The sequence below is a fragment of the Haliotis asinina genome, chromosome 15 (assembly GCF_037392515.1).
Source record: "Haliotis asinina isolate JCU_RB_2024 chromosome 15, JCU_Hal_asi_v2, whole genome shotgun sequence".
In the NCBI taxonomy this organism is placed as follows: domain Eukaryota; kingdom Metazoa; phylum Mollusca; class Gastropoda; order Lepetellida; family Haliotidae; genus Haliotis; species Haliotis asinina.
This window is the reverse complement of record NC_090294.1, coordinates 18437519-18451195: the sequence shown is the minus strand read 5'-3', so window position 1 is coordinate 18451195 and position 13677 is coordinate 18437519. Positions and strand designations below refer to the sequence as shown.

The following is a 13677-nucleotide window of genomic DNA, read 5'->3' as shown; positions in this document are numbered from 1 at the left end:
CAGACCGTCGCCATATAGCTGGTGTATTGCTGAGCGCGGCGAAAAACTAATGACACTAACTCACTCTTATGCCTGTCAGATGATGTTGTAGGGTGAGCAATAGAGTAACGCTTAGTCTCTGAATATATAATTTTGATAGCAATAAATAAACAGATTTAAATTGAAAAGGAGCCCCAGTGAGATGGGAGAACATTAGGAGAAAAAGGCCTTCATTTAAGGCTTCAGCATTGCAGAGGAGGCTAGGTAGTAAGGACAATTGTTCTGGTTCAGAGACTGTGCATCTCAAACCCGCAAACAGCAAACAACAAACAATATCATTCATTCATTGTCTGAGTATGAGAGCCAAATTTCCCGAGTTGATGTCATTCTACCTTGGCGTTGGTGCGTCCTCTCCTTTCACATTCCCGTCTTGTTGTATACACGCTACGGGCAGGGGACTACGTGGTGTAAAGCGGTAAACGCCGTGTACACCCAGACCATATATAGGTACTTGGATACCCCACGTACCGTACACCCTGGCCTTCTGCTCCTGTTTGTCAAGGAAGTTGGATGTAAAAGTGACGTATGTTGTCAGGCCAACCTCCGTGTCTGACGCACGATTTGGGTGAAAACGAAGACGAAATTCCTTCTAAAAATAGCTCACTGGATAATCAACGATTTTCTTCTGTGTCTGAACTATTACGAATGTTACAGTAGATATGGCTCCGATATGACAAAGCAATATAATCATTAAGTTATCTACAATAGTCTGATTAGCAACGGCTTACGTAACACATGATATATTTTACATAATACGCCCTTTAATAGCATTGCGGAAGTATGAAAGGGGAGGCTACTGTCATCGGGCAGAATGTAACCGTTCAGCAGTTTCCTTTCAAGCGTGGCGCTGTTACAGATTCAGTTTTGATATTTCTCCGTGTGTGAGAGGTTTGCATTCCAGCTGAGAGAAGAAAGGCCTTTTATACACAAGTAAGTAGATTTCAGCATTCATTGGAGCCGCCGCTTTAGGTGTAAATATTAATGATGACGAAATTAGTAGTAGAAATAAGGGGTTGTTATCAATAATCACGTGACTACGGTTTAACCTTTGACCTAACACTGATTTGTATAGATGCGCTTGTCCACTATTACACTGTTACTGATTCCCTTATCACTTCCATAACGTGTTATCTATGATAACATTATGTCCTAGATCGGTATTGTTTGAATATGACATGTTTTAACCAGTTAGAGATAACGTTACGCTACGAACACACTAGATAGTACGAACGTCAACACTACTGAGGTAGTAGTAATTGTAGTTGTGGCCGTGGCGGTGCTGGTAGCAGCGCTGGTGGTAGTACATGTGGCGTCGACGGTGAAACAAGCAGCCACGTTAGTAGTAGTAGTAGTAGTAGTAGTAGTAGTAGTAGTAGTCTGTCGTACAGACCCTGAAGTATATATATATCCAAGAAAACCCACGCAAGTCTAGAAAATGTGGCAAGTCTAGATTTCCACAGCTTCAGAAACTTCATTTCAGAGACTAGCTGTTAGTCTATAGTAGTAGTAGTAGTAGTAGTAGTAGTAGTAGTAGTAGTAAGACCGTCTGCAGTAGCTTCTATCTGAATAGTAACTATGTAGATACCTTTTCGGAAACTGAAAGTATCTGTCAGAAGCTACAAGTAACTATGCACTCTCAGCTTCATACATCTATCTCATCTGTAAACAAAAGCACCACTGTATCCAAACAATGAACAGCTGTGGCAGCTGTATCAAAAACCGTGATAGTACACCAGGAAGTTGTATGGTCTCAGCTGTCGAGGCATGCAACAGACATACAGTATGGTTCAAAATTATTGAGAATAGCTAAAGCATTTCATATTATTAAACGAGAACAAATCAGATAAAATTGAATGTATTGTGAAAGTGAACTGACCTTTTCATGTTGTGTATGTAACAATTTAATATTTTATCAAGTCTCCTTGAGCTTCACGGCACAGTCTAAGACGGGTAGGCATACTTCCTATCAGAGAGGTTAGTGTCTCGTGAGTTATGCTGTCCCAGTATCGGACCACTTCCCTCTTCATGTCTTCAATTTTTGTCAACCCCTTTTGATTCACACATTCCTTCATCATCCCCCAAATGTTCTCAATGGGATTTAAGTCAGGACTATATGCAGGAAATGGTAATGCAGTCACATTTTTCTCCTGAAACCACTGCTTGGCATGTTTTGCGGTGTGTTTAGGATCATTATCTTGCTGCAAAATCCAGTCATTTCCATAAAACACATGTGCACTTGGAAGGAGAAAATTATCTAATATGTTAGTGTAGCGTTGACTTGTCAGATTTCCCTCAAACACACACAGCGGGGTCGTTCCTAATAAGGATATCCCTCCCCATACATGAAACTTTGGGCTGTATTTAGGTCGTCGATACAACGGTGCTGACGCAGACTTTGTCCATATTTTCACATTATTGGGATATACCCATATTGAGCTTTCATCAGTAAAAATCACATTTTCCCAGTCAAAGTTTTCATGTGCCAAACACCACTCAACACGCCTGTCTTTATGTTCTTGTTTCATGAGAGGAGAAGGAATTCCAGTCTTTTTCTATTATCCAAGATCAATCAAATTTCTTCTAACTGTACATTTTGATACAACTGTTGATCTCCTTTCTATCATTTCATACCTGATGTTGGAGATGCTTGCCCTTTGCTTTTTAGACGCTAAAATTCCCAGCCGGACGCGATCTGAGAAGTCCAATTTTCTGGGTCTCCCTGCTCCTTTCTGGTGCCCCAAATCCTTTCCCTCTTTAAAATTCTTCCTAATCCTATACACAGTAGAAAGAGGAGTTCCTGTTCTCTCTGCCAATGTATTTACATCATCAATTCCTTGATTACACAACTCAAAAATCAACCTTCTTTTATCTTCAGCAGACATTGTTGACAGTGCTGAGGAAAATGACGTCTGCTACAAATTCAGGGGAGGTAACTCTAATTGTACTATACTCAGTAGGCCAAGATGAGTTACCTCCCTTATACCGTTACTTAGTTTTAAGTATCAGTGAATCACTTGAGGTGTTAGGATAGCTCAAAGTAAGAAGAAAAATTCTCAATAATTATGAACCAGACTATATGTAGATACGTCCTCTTTGTAATGTGGTTCACTTTTACTTCCCCCTTGTCGTGTAATTCGCACTTTCTTCGTCTTTGTAATGTGGTTCACTTTTACTTCCTCTTTGTCATGTAATTCGCACTTTCTTCGTCTTTGTAATGTGGTTCACTTTTACTTCCTCTTTGTCATGTAATTCGCACTTTCTTCGTCATTGTAATGTGGTTCACTTTTACTTCCTCTTTGTCATGTAATTCGCACTTTCTTCGTCATTGTAATGTGGTTCACGTTACTTTCTCTTTGAGAAGTGGTTCACATTTACTTCCTCTTTGTTATATGGTTCACAGTTTCGTTTTCCTTGTAATGTAATTCACATTTACTTGCTCTTTTTGATGTGGTTCACATTGTCTTCCTCCCTGTCATGTGGTTCACACTGTCTTCCTCCCTGTCATGTGGTTGACATTGTCTTCCTCCCTGTCATGTGGTTCACATTGTCTTCCTCCTTGTCATGTGGTTCACGTTTACTACTTTTTTTTATGATGTGACACACGCTTACTACTTCTGTGTAAAGTGGTTCACATGTACTTTCTCTTTGTGATGTGTACCGCGTTTACCTTCTCTTTGGAAAGTGGTTCACATGTACACCTGGTCACAGTTACCGCCAGGTGTTGATTACCATCTCGGATGTCAAGAGTTCAGATTTCAGTTTATTTAGGTTGTTTACAACACTATTAATCTCCTGGGGCATCTCGTGTCCGCCGGCGAGGTTGTCAAGTCGTAAATCCCCAGCCTCACCTGTCCTTGTACTGACTATTCTCGGTGAGGTGCATGTTACCTGCTGCCAGGCTACTGTTTAGAAGTCGTCCTGTCGCTGATACGCAGTATCTACATTCACATTAAGAACAGAACATTGCTCAAGTCTAAGCATGTTAACCCAAACTTGTTGCGCATATACTCATATTGAGATATCATTCAAACGTCTTTTGATGGATTCGATAAAGTTTATTGTGGATCTGTCTGACACTAAAAGACGCTTGGGTAAGATTATATTTCTCACTCGAACGACTGTCATAGCAACATGAACCTTTGCTGTGAGTGTGACAGCTAGACAGATTTCGTGATGTCATGTCATATGATGGTGATTTCATGGGAACGGATGACATCACAATGCTTTGCAAAACTCTATGCTGCATCCTATTGTTCGAACGCAAAGAGTATATTGTGTTGGAACAGATGTTTGAAAATAATTACAAAAAGAAAACTTTACACACATGACCTACTTTACAGGTGTCATTTTAGAGTTGTACATTGGCGTGCCAGAACATGGCTAAGCAGGTCATGTAAAATCAGATTAGCTCAGATTAACGCTTCAGGCTATGTTAAACATAGGCGAGAGCCGATACGATGTATGAGTTATATACAATATCATATTGTTCTTTGACCTCATGACCTCGTGAACTCATGACCCTGAGCGAAAACAGTCTTATGTTTCAGTGTAGTGCAACGTATATGTTCAACTTAATATATCTCATTTCCTAACTGCGATAAATATTTCACATGTGTAGACCCCAGTGTTGAACATATAATGGTTATTTTATTTACCACGCTATAGTGTTTAGGGAGCTGGTTTGGATAAAAATCCTACAAGCCGTTTCGAGTGTCAAGTGAGCTCTCATGTCCTGGAAAGAGCAAGTCATAAATGACGCATTGCGTCGACTAACTTGTAGGCTATGGTGCTAATACCTTTTTGAATGCATGCGTACGAACTAATAATTGAACATTGAGCATCCTCGTCTGTTCTGCAAAAAATGTGGGCGATGGGGTAGCCTGAAAGTTAAAGTGAGTGAGTGAGTTGAGTTTTACGCAGCACTCAGCAATATTCCAGCTATATGGCGGGTCACACTGAATACCCGGTTCCTATCATGAGTGTTATGTGTGAAGCCCATTTCTGGTGTTCCCGTCGTGATGTTAAAAACGGCGCATTCACTCACTCTCTCTGCACAAATATCACAATTTTCTCTGCACCCTAATCTATAAAAAGGTGATTGCCTCCTTATCAATATCTGTTTTATAAAATGTGTTTTCAATGCATTTGTAATATGTATTTGTGTGTTTGTTTGTATGTTTGTTTGTTTGTTTGTTTATATGCGATACATTTCTTGTTTATCGTATTCAGTGTCTCAGAACAACCTTCGCCTTGTTTCTCGGTCTGAATGGCGCGCTCGTGAGTCACGTGAAATACATCACATGGACAAACCAGTTAGCCTCGTTTTCATCCATCACACAAACATGAAGTCATGCACGACCCTGGAGGAAGGCTGTGAGGAAATGCGAGTTATCCAGAACTTCCATATGGATGATCGAGGTTCGTTGTGCTAGTTTCTGCTATGATAGGCGAGGAGACTCTTTGTTGTCACCCATTAATAATACAACTCTAAAGGTATTGCTTTTATGTACGTTTCTAACAGTTCATGCCTAATGTTGGATGGACTTAACAGTGAGTGAGTTTAGTGTTACGACGCACTCAGCAATATTCGAGCCATGTGGCGGTGGTCTGTAGATAATCGAGTCTGGACCAGACAATGAGCAATGATCTACGCAATTGGGATATGATGACATGAGTCAACCATGTCAGCGAGCCTTACCACCTGATCTCGTTAGTCGCGATCGCCTCTTACAACAAACATGGGTTACTGGGTTACTGAAGATCAGTTCTAACCCGGATCGTCAAGGGTGCAAGGCATAAGATGTTTGAGCCATGACATAACAAGTTTCACGTGTTTGACACTTGAGTGTAAGACGTGGATAAATATTGTTCCATAAAATCAATCACAGTCAGTGACAGTGATCCCAGACTAAAACAAGCGCGTAATGGGTAACACCTTTAGTGTAAGGATTGGCCCCGATCTAACAATTCACTGTTTATTTTATTTTACAGGATGGGACGACATCGGGTACAATTTTCTGGTGTCAGAAGCAGGGCATGTTTTCATTGGTCGAGACTGGACAAGGGTTGGGGCACACACCTATGGGTTTAACAGTGTTGCCATAGCTATATCCTTGATGGGAAACTTCAGCGAGCGACCTCCGAATGAACTCACCCTTCAAGTTGTGAAAAACGTCATCGACAGTGGCGTAGCTCAGGGGAAGGTAACTCCCGATTACAAAGTGTATGGACACCGTGATGTGCGGGAGACAGAGTGCCCGGGTGATAAGTTGTACGAGATTATCAAGACCTGGGACCATGCAGGACAAGAGCCCCCAGAACGACCTACAGCATAGTATCTGAGCTATACGTTGTGTTCATCTACCTAATTCTTTCATCATTTAATAGACAAAGCTCTATTTTTATATAATGTATATTTTTAATCAATATATATGGAGTCTTTTGTTAATTTCACTTAAAGAGTCTTTCATCTCGTGACATCAGACACAATGGCTGCATATGTGCGTACTTGTATGCGTGTATTCGTGCGTGTGCGCGTGTGTTCAAATTGCGTGTTTATGTGTGTTTTCAAAATGTTTTTAATTCAAATTCAGAGACCAGAAAACCTTAAGTATAAATACACTCTAAGGTTTGAAGTTTCAGATGGTGATACCACCTTACATTGTAACACATTACACGTCTCCCTCGGAGACGACAAACAGTACCTTGTTGTAACTTGTGTTACGGGGTCTACTTTAAACTTTGAATGTATGGAGACTCTGATAATAAAAGAGAAAGTTTTCAGTCAGCAAAGAAAGTCGGAAGCAAGATGCGTCAGTTTCATTGCATGATTTTCATTTTAATCCAATGAAGACGAAACCTGGACACGGAACAATCAACATGTCAAGACGAACATCTTGTTATATTGTGTGAATAAAAGAGATAAAAGCCGATTTATGTCCACGAGAAATATCTGTCAAAGACAGCACAATTCCGACAACTAGTATATTAAGTGTCTGTGCTTATGAATCACTATCCAATAGTGATGTACAATCTCACCGATTGCGTGCTTCACATACAAAGTTGAGTCAGTTCTTCACCTGAAGAGCACGAAAACACATCGTCAAAATACGGAACGGTTTGAAAGCTTTGAGATGAGTGACAAAACTGTTTCATTCTATATTGGTGTATTTAGCAAGAGGGAATGTGGGGAGGCCCCATGGTGAACGCGTTTGCTTGTCACACCAACACGTGTAACGTACCACGTCCAACTATAATCCAGTCACCCCAGCGCACCATGGCGCTGACAGCTGTTGCATAATTTATTCACGTGAGCATAAGATAAATATATATCACGGCGAAGTTGTTCAGCTGTCAAGAGTGAGTGATCAATGTGATTGAATAGGTTCTTCAGACCCAAGCAGCCAGTCTCGCTGTACGTCTGTACTTTGTACTAGACTAACATGTCAAACGTTTGTGTAAACAGTAGTGTCCCTGGATATAATATATAACCCCAACTAACATGACAATTATGTTCTGCGGGATGTGATATACACCCATAGATAGTATGTCATGTTACACAGCAACAAGGGCAGTTGGCACTTGGACGGTTCACTGTATATAACACTATAGCCATATATGTCAAACATCTGTACAGACACGTATTGGGTGCCATGCCGAACAGTGAAGAGAAACACACAGAGGCATACAACAGACGGATGTGATAAAATACAGACAAGTACACAGTAGTGAAGACAGTTGGTTGTTGTTTTGTGTCGCACTAAGAAATATTGCAGCTATATGGCGGCGGTCTCTAAATGTTACGAATAGACAATCCAGTGATCAAGAGCATAATCATCGATCTACGCAATTGGGATACAACGATATGTGTCGACCACGTCAGTGAGCCGGACAACCCGATCCCGTTAGTCGCATCTCACGACAAGCATAAATTACTAAAGACAAATTCAAACCCGATTTTCACTGGTTCTGAAGACAGTCGGCACTTGGACGGGTTATAATTCATAAAATTAAAGTCAGTAGCTGGATTTGGATAAACAACGGTAAACAAATCAGAAACCAGAACACGGAACAATCGCCAGACCTGTCACTGTCAAGATGAACATATTGTTTTATTGTGTGAATAAAAGGGATAAAAGCTGATTTATATCCACGATGAACCAGATAAACAAAAGTAAACACCACAGGAGGTTGTAATAAACATCAGCGTATATAAATGGACAATAGTCAGATGTGATAACCAAGGGTAAAGACAAGTGATGAATGTTGTAAACAACACTGAAAACAGCAGGCCAATGGATGGGTAGTTATACCTGAAATTAAGACAACTGTCGGATGTGATAAACATCAGTAAAGACACGACAGTGATGCATGATGTGATCATAGTGGCATACTTAACGTTATTGTTGATGTTAACGTTTTCGTGTATTCCCATCAGACTGCAAGTCATTGTGATCGAATTTCGATTTCTCTTTGTAGTAATCAGCAGAAACTTTGTAATATGGTTGTCGAAGCATGCACATCAACGTGGAGTGTTGTCGTGCTTATCTGTTAGAAAAGGGGTGGTTATAAAGGTAGTATAAAACAGTGATATCCCTATCAAAATGTGTATGGTATATTTGGACTGATACAGTGAAAGCCTGGGTCCCGGTCCACAAAGCGTTCGTAACGTTACGACCTGCCGTAAGTCAACAGGTTACTATACACTTACGTATGTCGTAACTCTACAGTTTACTATACTCTTACGAATGTCGTAACTCTACAGTTTACTATACACTTACGAATGTCGTAACTCTACAGTTTACTATACACTTACGAATGTCGTAACTCTACAGTTTACTATACACTTACGAATGTCGTAACTCTACAGTTTACTATACACTTACGAATGTCGTAACGCTGCGTCCGCTATGGATCGTGACCATCACTGTGACTTACCTTTAATTATATAAGCAGTATTTTCAAACAGAATCAAAATTTCAGTCGGCATCAGTTGTAATATGTTTACAAATAATCGACACGTGAAGACCCCTAGGAAATTGATTTTCGGCAACAGGTGCTTGCCGTAAGCGACTGGTTAGGGTCTCATATGTTAATGTAAACAGATTTATGTTCCCGATGTCAGTCACGGGATATTCTGGTACAGACTCGATTGTTGACAGACCACCGTTATATATCTGGAATATTGTTGACTGTGGAAACATCGAGTATCATCCCTACAATTACGCCATCAGAGTGTTCTTCTGTGACCGACTAGACCCCTGATGCATGTGAATTGTACGTGCTTTTCTCTTACTTTATTCTCATATAGTGAGTGAGTGTAGTTTTGCGCCGCCTTCAGCAATATTCCAGCAATATCATGGTGGGGACACCAGAATGACTTCACACATTGTACCCAAGTAGAGAATAGAGAATCGTACCCGGGTCTTCTGCATACCGAGAGACAACAACTAGCCCACCCCACCCCACCCCACCACCCCGTAATGAACTCTTGAATAATTGGAACATTTCATTGAAAGTACAATCTTATGAACTTTTACTGCCCTTAACCATTTCTCTTCCATGGGGGAGGGATATATGTTTTTCTCGTTTTCATCAGTTACGATATCGGACTCGATCGAATAATAACGTGGAAATCTTTGGGCTTACAGCAACTAGGACGGTTGTGCCTACTTAAATCTATTTTGTAGGAGGTGGTCTCGTCGTAGGACAAGTTGGACCAGAAATAGGGTATATCTGATTCTGAAACATTGCCTGATGTTGAACTATTATAAAACAGACATACGTCACCACAAGATAACGTTTTCCACTCATGAAAGCAACTGAAGAGGATCATCAAGAGTTGTCTCCCCTACACCACTGTGCGTTTTGATGCGCAGGACACGCTGTGTAAGTGTTAGCAATGAACGAAGTGCAGCAATAATGGCTGCGTGCAGATAAATATATCAAGATTAACTGTCACAGATATGGAAACAAACCCCATAATATCTCATTATTTGTGCATGGAATTGTGTCGTTTTCCATAAAACTTTAACATCAATCGTTGTGACATGCATATGTCTATGGGTTTTTTCTGTAAGAAATAAACACAAAAATTGAAGAAGAGGTGATAAAACATAGCAACGACAAGTCTTGAAACTTGAAAGAACAATAATCCAGCGATTCAAAGAAATCCCCCAAGGTCAACGAAGTGAAGAATCATTTCAGCCGAACATCATATTAAGTATGCAAGAGTTACCTCCCCTGTATTGTAAATTGTCATTTTCAGAGTTTCAAAAGTTTATTTCGATAAATCTGCATCCTGGCTCGATTACTGTTGGTGGAAAATGTGCTTAAGAAACCTTCCTCTATTGCATTGGCCTTGTTATTAGCATGTTCCTACAGGCTGATCCTTCAAGAAGTTATGTCCGCGCTTGTGAAATGATGGCAGCGATTTTCAATCATTTTGAACAGAATTATTAGCTTGTATGTGATGCTTGGATCATTTATTCAATTTAATGAGTAATTAAGTTGATAAAAATTTATTAAGTTGTTATTTTCCTGTATTGGTTTTTAGAATATTGTACTTTTTATCAGTAATGATAATATATATTTAACGAACCTCTCTAACTTATTCATCCTCGCGCGAATCGCCGAATCTCGTCGTATTGGCTGAAGAGCTGCTTATCCATGTCTCTGTTTGTGGTGTTACACACAGTGGTTCTGGCGCCAAGCATGCAACAGTTTGGAAACCTCAATTCAATCACTTATACAGGACTCCTCCGTATTAGTGTGATTTAATGCGAATCGGAGGCTTTTTGTTATTTCGTATCTATTGTGTTGGGTTTTATTATATCATTAAATTTATTATGTCATGTCATGTCATGTCATGTCATGTCATGTTTTAGTAGTTTTTACCTCTTTGCAGACGGTGGCCGCTCGTCGCTCGTAAACCGATGGGATGCAGATGACGACTAGATACGATTCTGATCCAGATTCAGCATGTGTATTCTCTTCACCCTTATCGGAAGGCTTGATGAGTTACAATATGTTACATTATATTCATGCTCGATGAGGCTTGTGAAAAACCTGTCAAAGCAGCGTATTCAGGTCAAGGAAATCAATACGAAAATGACATACTTCTCAGTTTAGAAGTGGATTTGATGTGCAGCATATAATATTTATTTGCCTGTTGTTTAAAGCAGTATTCCAGTTATGTGACGGGTTTGAAATGTAGTCTGATCTATTCACACTTATCCACACAAAATACCTGGACCTTGTCTGTCGCTAAAATGAGCATCCGTTTCATATTTCTGTCAATTTTACAACCCCCCACCCCAAAATACACCCGAAAAATAATTTAGTCATATCTACACCAATATAATATGCATACATATACAGGCTTAATTTCGACTCATCAAAACGTGGTCTGTCAAACGTACACCCAATACATCAAGTCTTATCACGCCCTATAGTAACCCAAATCACCAATAAAAACACACCTGGATTGTCCACTAAACTTACATCCCCACCAGCGACACCTACTACCCTCCACTACAACCCATTGCAGATTCACACCAAACAAACACATCTCCGATCCCACTCTCGTCACACTCCAACCTGTCCAAGGGTAACCTAGTATATAAATCATTCGTTCGTCACACCGAGAATCCGGGTTTGATTCCCAGGATGAGTGCAATGTGTAAAACCCATTTCTGGTGTCCCATTGGTACCGCTGGAATATCGCTAAAAGCGGTGTAAAACTGAACTCACTCGAAACACAAACCCACATCCTCTAACATGTGACACCCAATTCACACCCCAAAACATTCTATAATTTTACAACCAGTTTAATGTACAGTGCACTTAAGAAATTCATACCGAGCGATGATACACCTTCAACACAGCCACGGTTGTTTTATTTTCTTTGCTAATGTGTTAGTATGAAGTTTAACTAATGTGAGGAAGCGCCCCACAGCCTTGCTTCTGACAGAACACATTCCTTAAGTTTCCGGCAACTCAACTCGCCCTCAGCGCTGCGGTAAATATTTAAACTGCGTTACGTAAAACAATGCAGCGCATGACAGACAGAGCCCCGCACAACAGTTACATCATAAATCTCACCTTGTTATTAAGTGAGTACGTTGATACGTAATCTAAATATATGTTCCCTTTATTTATAAACACGATAAACTTCAGAGAATGTGTTTCGATTTAACATTCAATTGTTTAGAGTTTTTATTAAAAACACGCTGTTGTACAGTATATTATGGGGAGCTGATGTGTATTTGTACACACGGTTGTACGTAGAGCTGTAAAGGTGAACAATTGCGATAGAATGTGGACGAGTGAGTGAGTGAGTGAGTGAGTGAGTGAGTTAGTGAGTGACCACCTGAAAATCAAACCTGTTGGGCCTGAGTGACAAATCAACTCGTCCCTTGTTCTGCCTTACTTTACTATGTTTCTGTTACATGTACTATCAACTATTGACTTTGCTTGTGCACTATCCCAAAACGTTCGAGCAATATCTCCTTTTTCATCACCATAAATCTTGTATGGCTGAAGGACATGGCAACACATTGCCATTTAATTGTGGATGCTCATTAATTTGTTTTGAGTAAAACATCACATGTACATTCGCACATAAATGCAAAATACATTTTGCTCTAATGAAATTACACATCATTCAAACGAACCTGCGATCGATTTACAAACACTTAATGAAACATTTAACTGATTTCAGCTTAGCATCACAATAACCATGCACAACCATGCACAACCATGCATGACTATGGTCATGAGAATTTCAGAACATTAATACTTAAAAAATTAACGAGTTTGATCAATTAATCAGGGTATTTATGGTGTTAGATCCAGCTTGGCATTGCAACCAGGGTATTGTAAGGGCAGAAAATCCGCTCTGGCCAAAAATGACATTATATCCAGGGTAGCATTATAACCACGGTGCACTGAATATTGAATATTGAATATTTCACATTCATTTGTATATATGTGTAATCAGCATTAGTTATGTAGATGTGTTTTGTGTGTTCACTGGCCATCGTAAATAAAATGTACTGAGGGAAAAAATAAGAGATCACTTAAAAGGGAAAATGTTCCTTTATTTCTACTGTTTTATTCACAAGCTTTGTGTCGCATAGCTTGTGACAAATTTTGGAAAAATAAGGCAACAGTTTTGCTTTCATGTGATCCCTTATTTTCTTCCCTCAGTATACATTGGATTGATAATTGTTACGTCCATGTTTTGTTAAGCAACTATGCAACTCCACAAAAACGAAATCTTCACTCAGTATCATTTCTGAAAGGCTTTTTACCCAAACATGTCATTGTCTAGTGTCTTTGAATGGAAGCGATACTCTTAAAAAGGCGAGAATTTGTAAATGTCAAGAACACTATGTTCCGGAGTATATTACTACTCCTTCATCAGTTGTCACTGTCACTATATGTCTTGCATACTTCAAGGTTAACCACATCAATGTACCCATAAACTGAACCTATTAGATAAGCACGTATGTCAGTACGTATATACAATGATGCAAAGTACTGCCGATATAAACCTTTCACAAATCCAGTAGCGGCAGGGTGGCCTAGAGGTGTAAGTGTTGTTTCTTCAAGCTGTAGAGCTCCGGGTTTGTATAC

General features: G+C 39.8%; 1 protein-coding gene across 1 annotated transcript; it reads left to right on the top strand.

The window, feature by feature from the left end:
* Positions 1 to 884: 884 nt before the first annotated feature.
* LOC137265573 (peptidoglycan recognition protein 1-like) lies at positions 885 to 6924 on the top strand. The gene is made up of 3 exons (XM_067800992.1): positions 885 to 969; positions 5269 to 5457; positions 6031 to 6924. Coding segments are annotated over exons 1-3 (534 nt in total). The 5' UTR covers positions 885 to 968; the 3' UTR covers positions 6375 to 6924.
* Positions 6925 to 13677: the final 6753 nt, after the last annotated feature.

Excerpts from the sequence above, each read along its gene's own strand:
- LOC137265573 (XM_067800992.1), top strand. Across the intron at positions 5,458-6,030 it reads CTTCCATATGGATGATCGAG|GATGGGACGACATCGGGTAC; the intron begins GTTCGTTGTGCT and ends TTTATTTTACAG.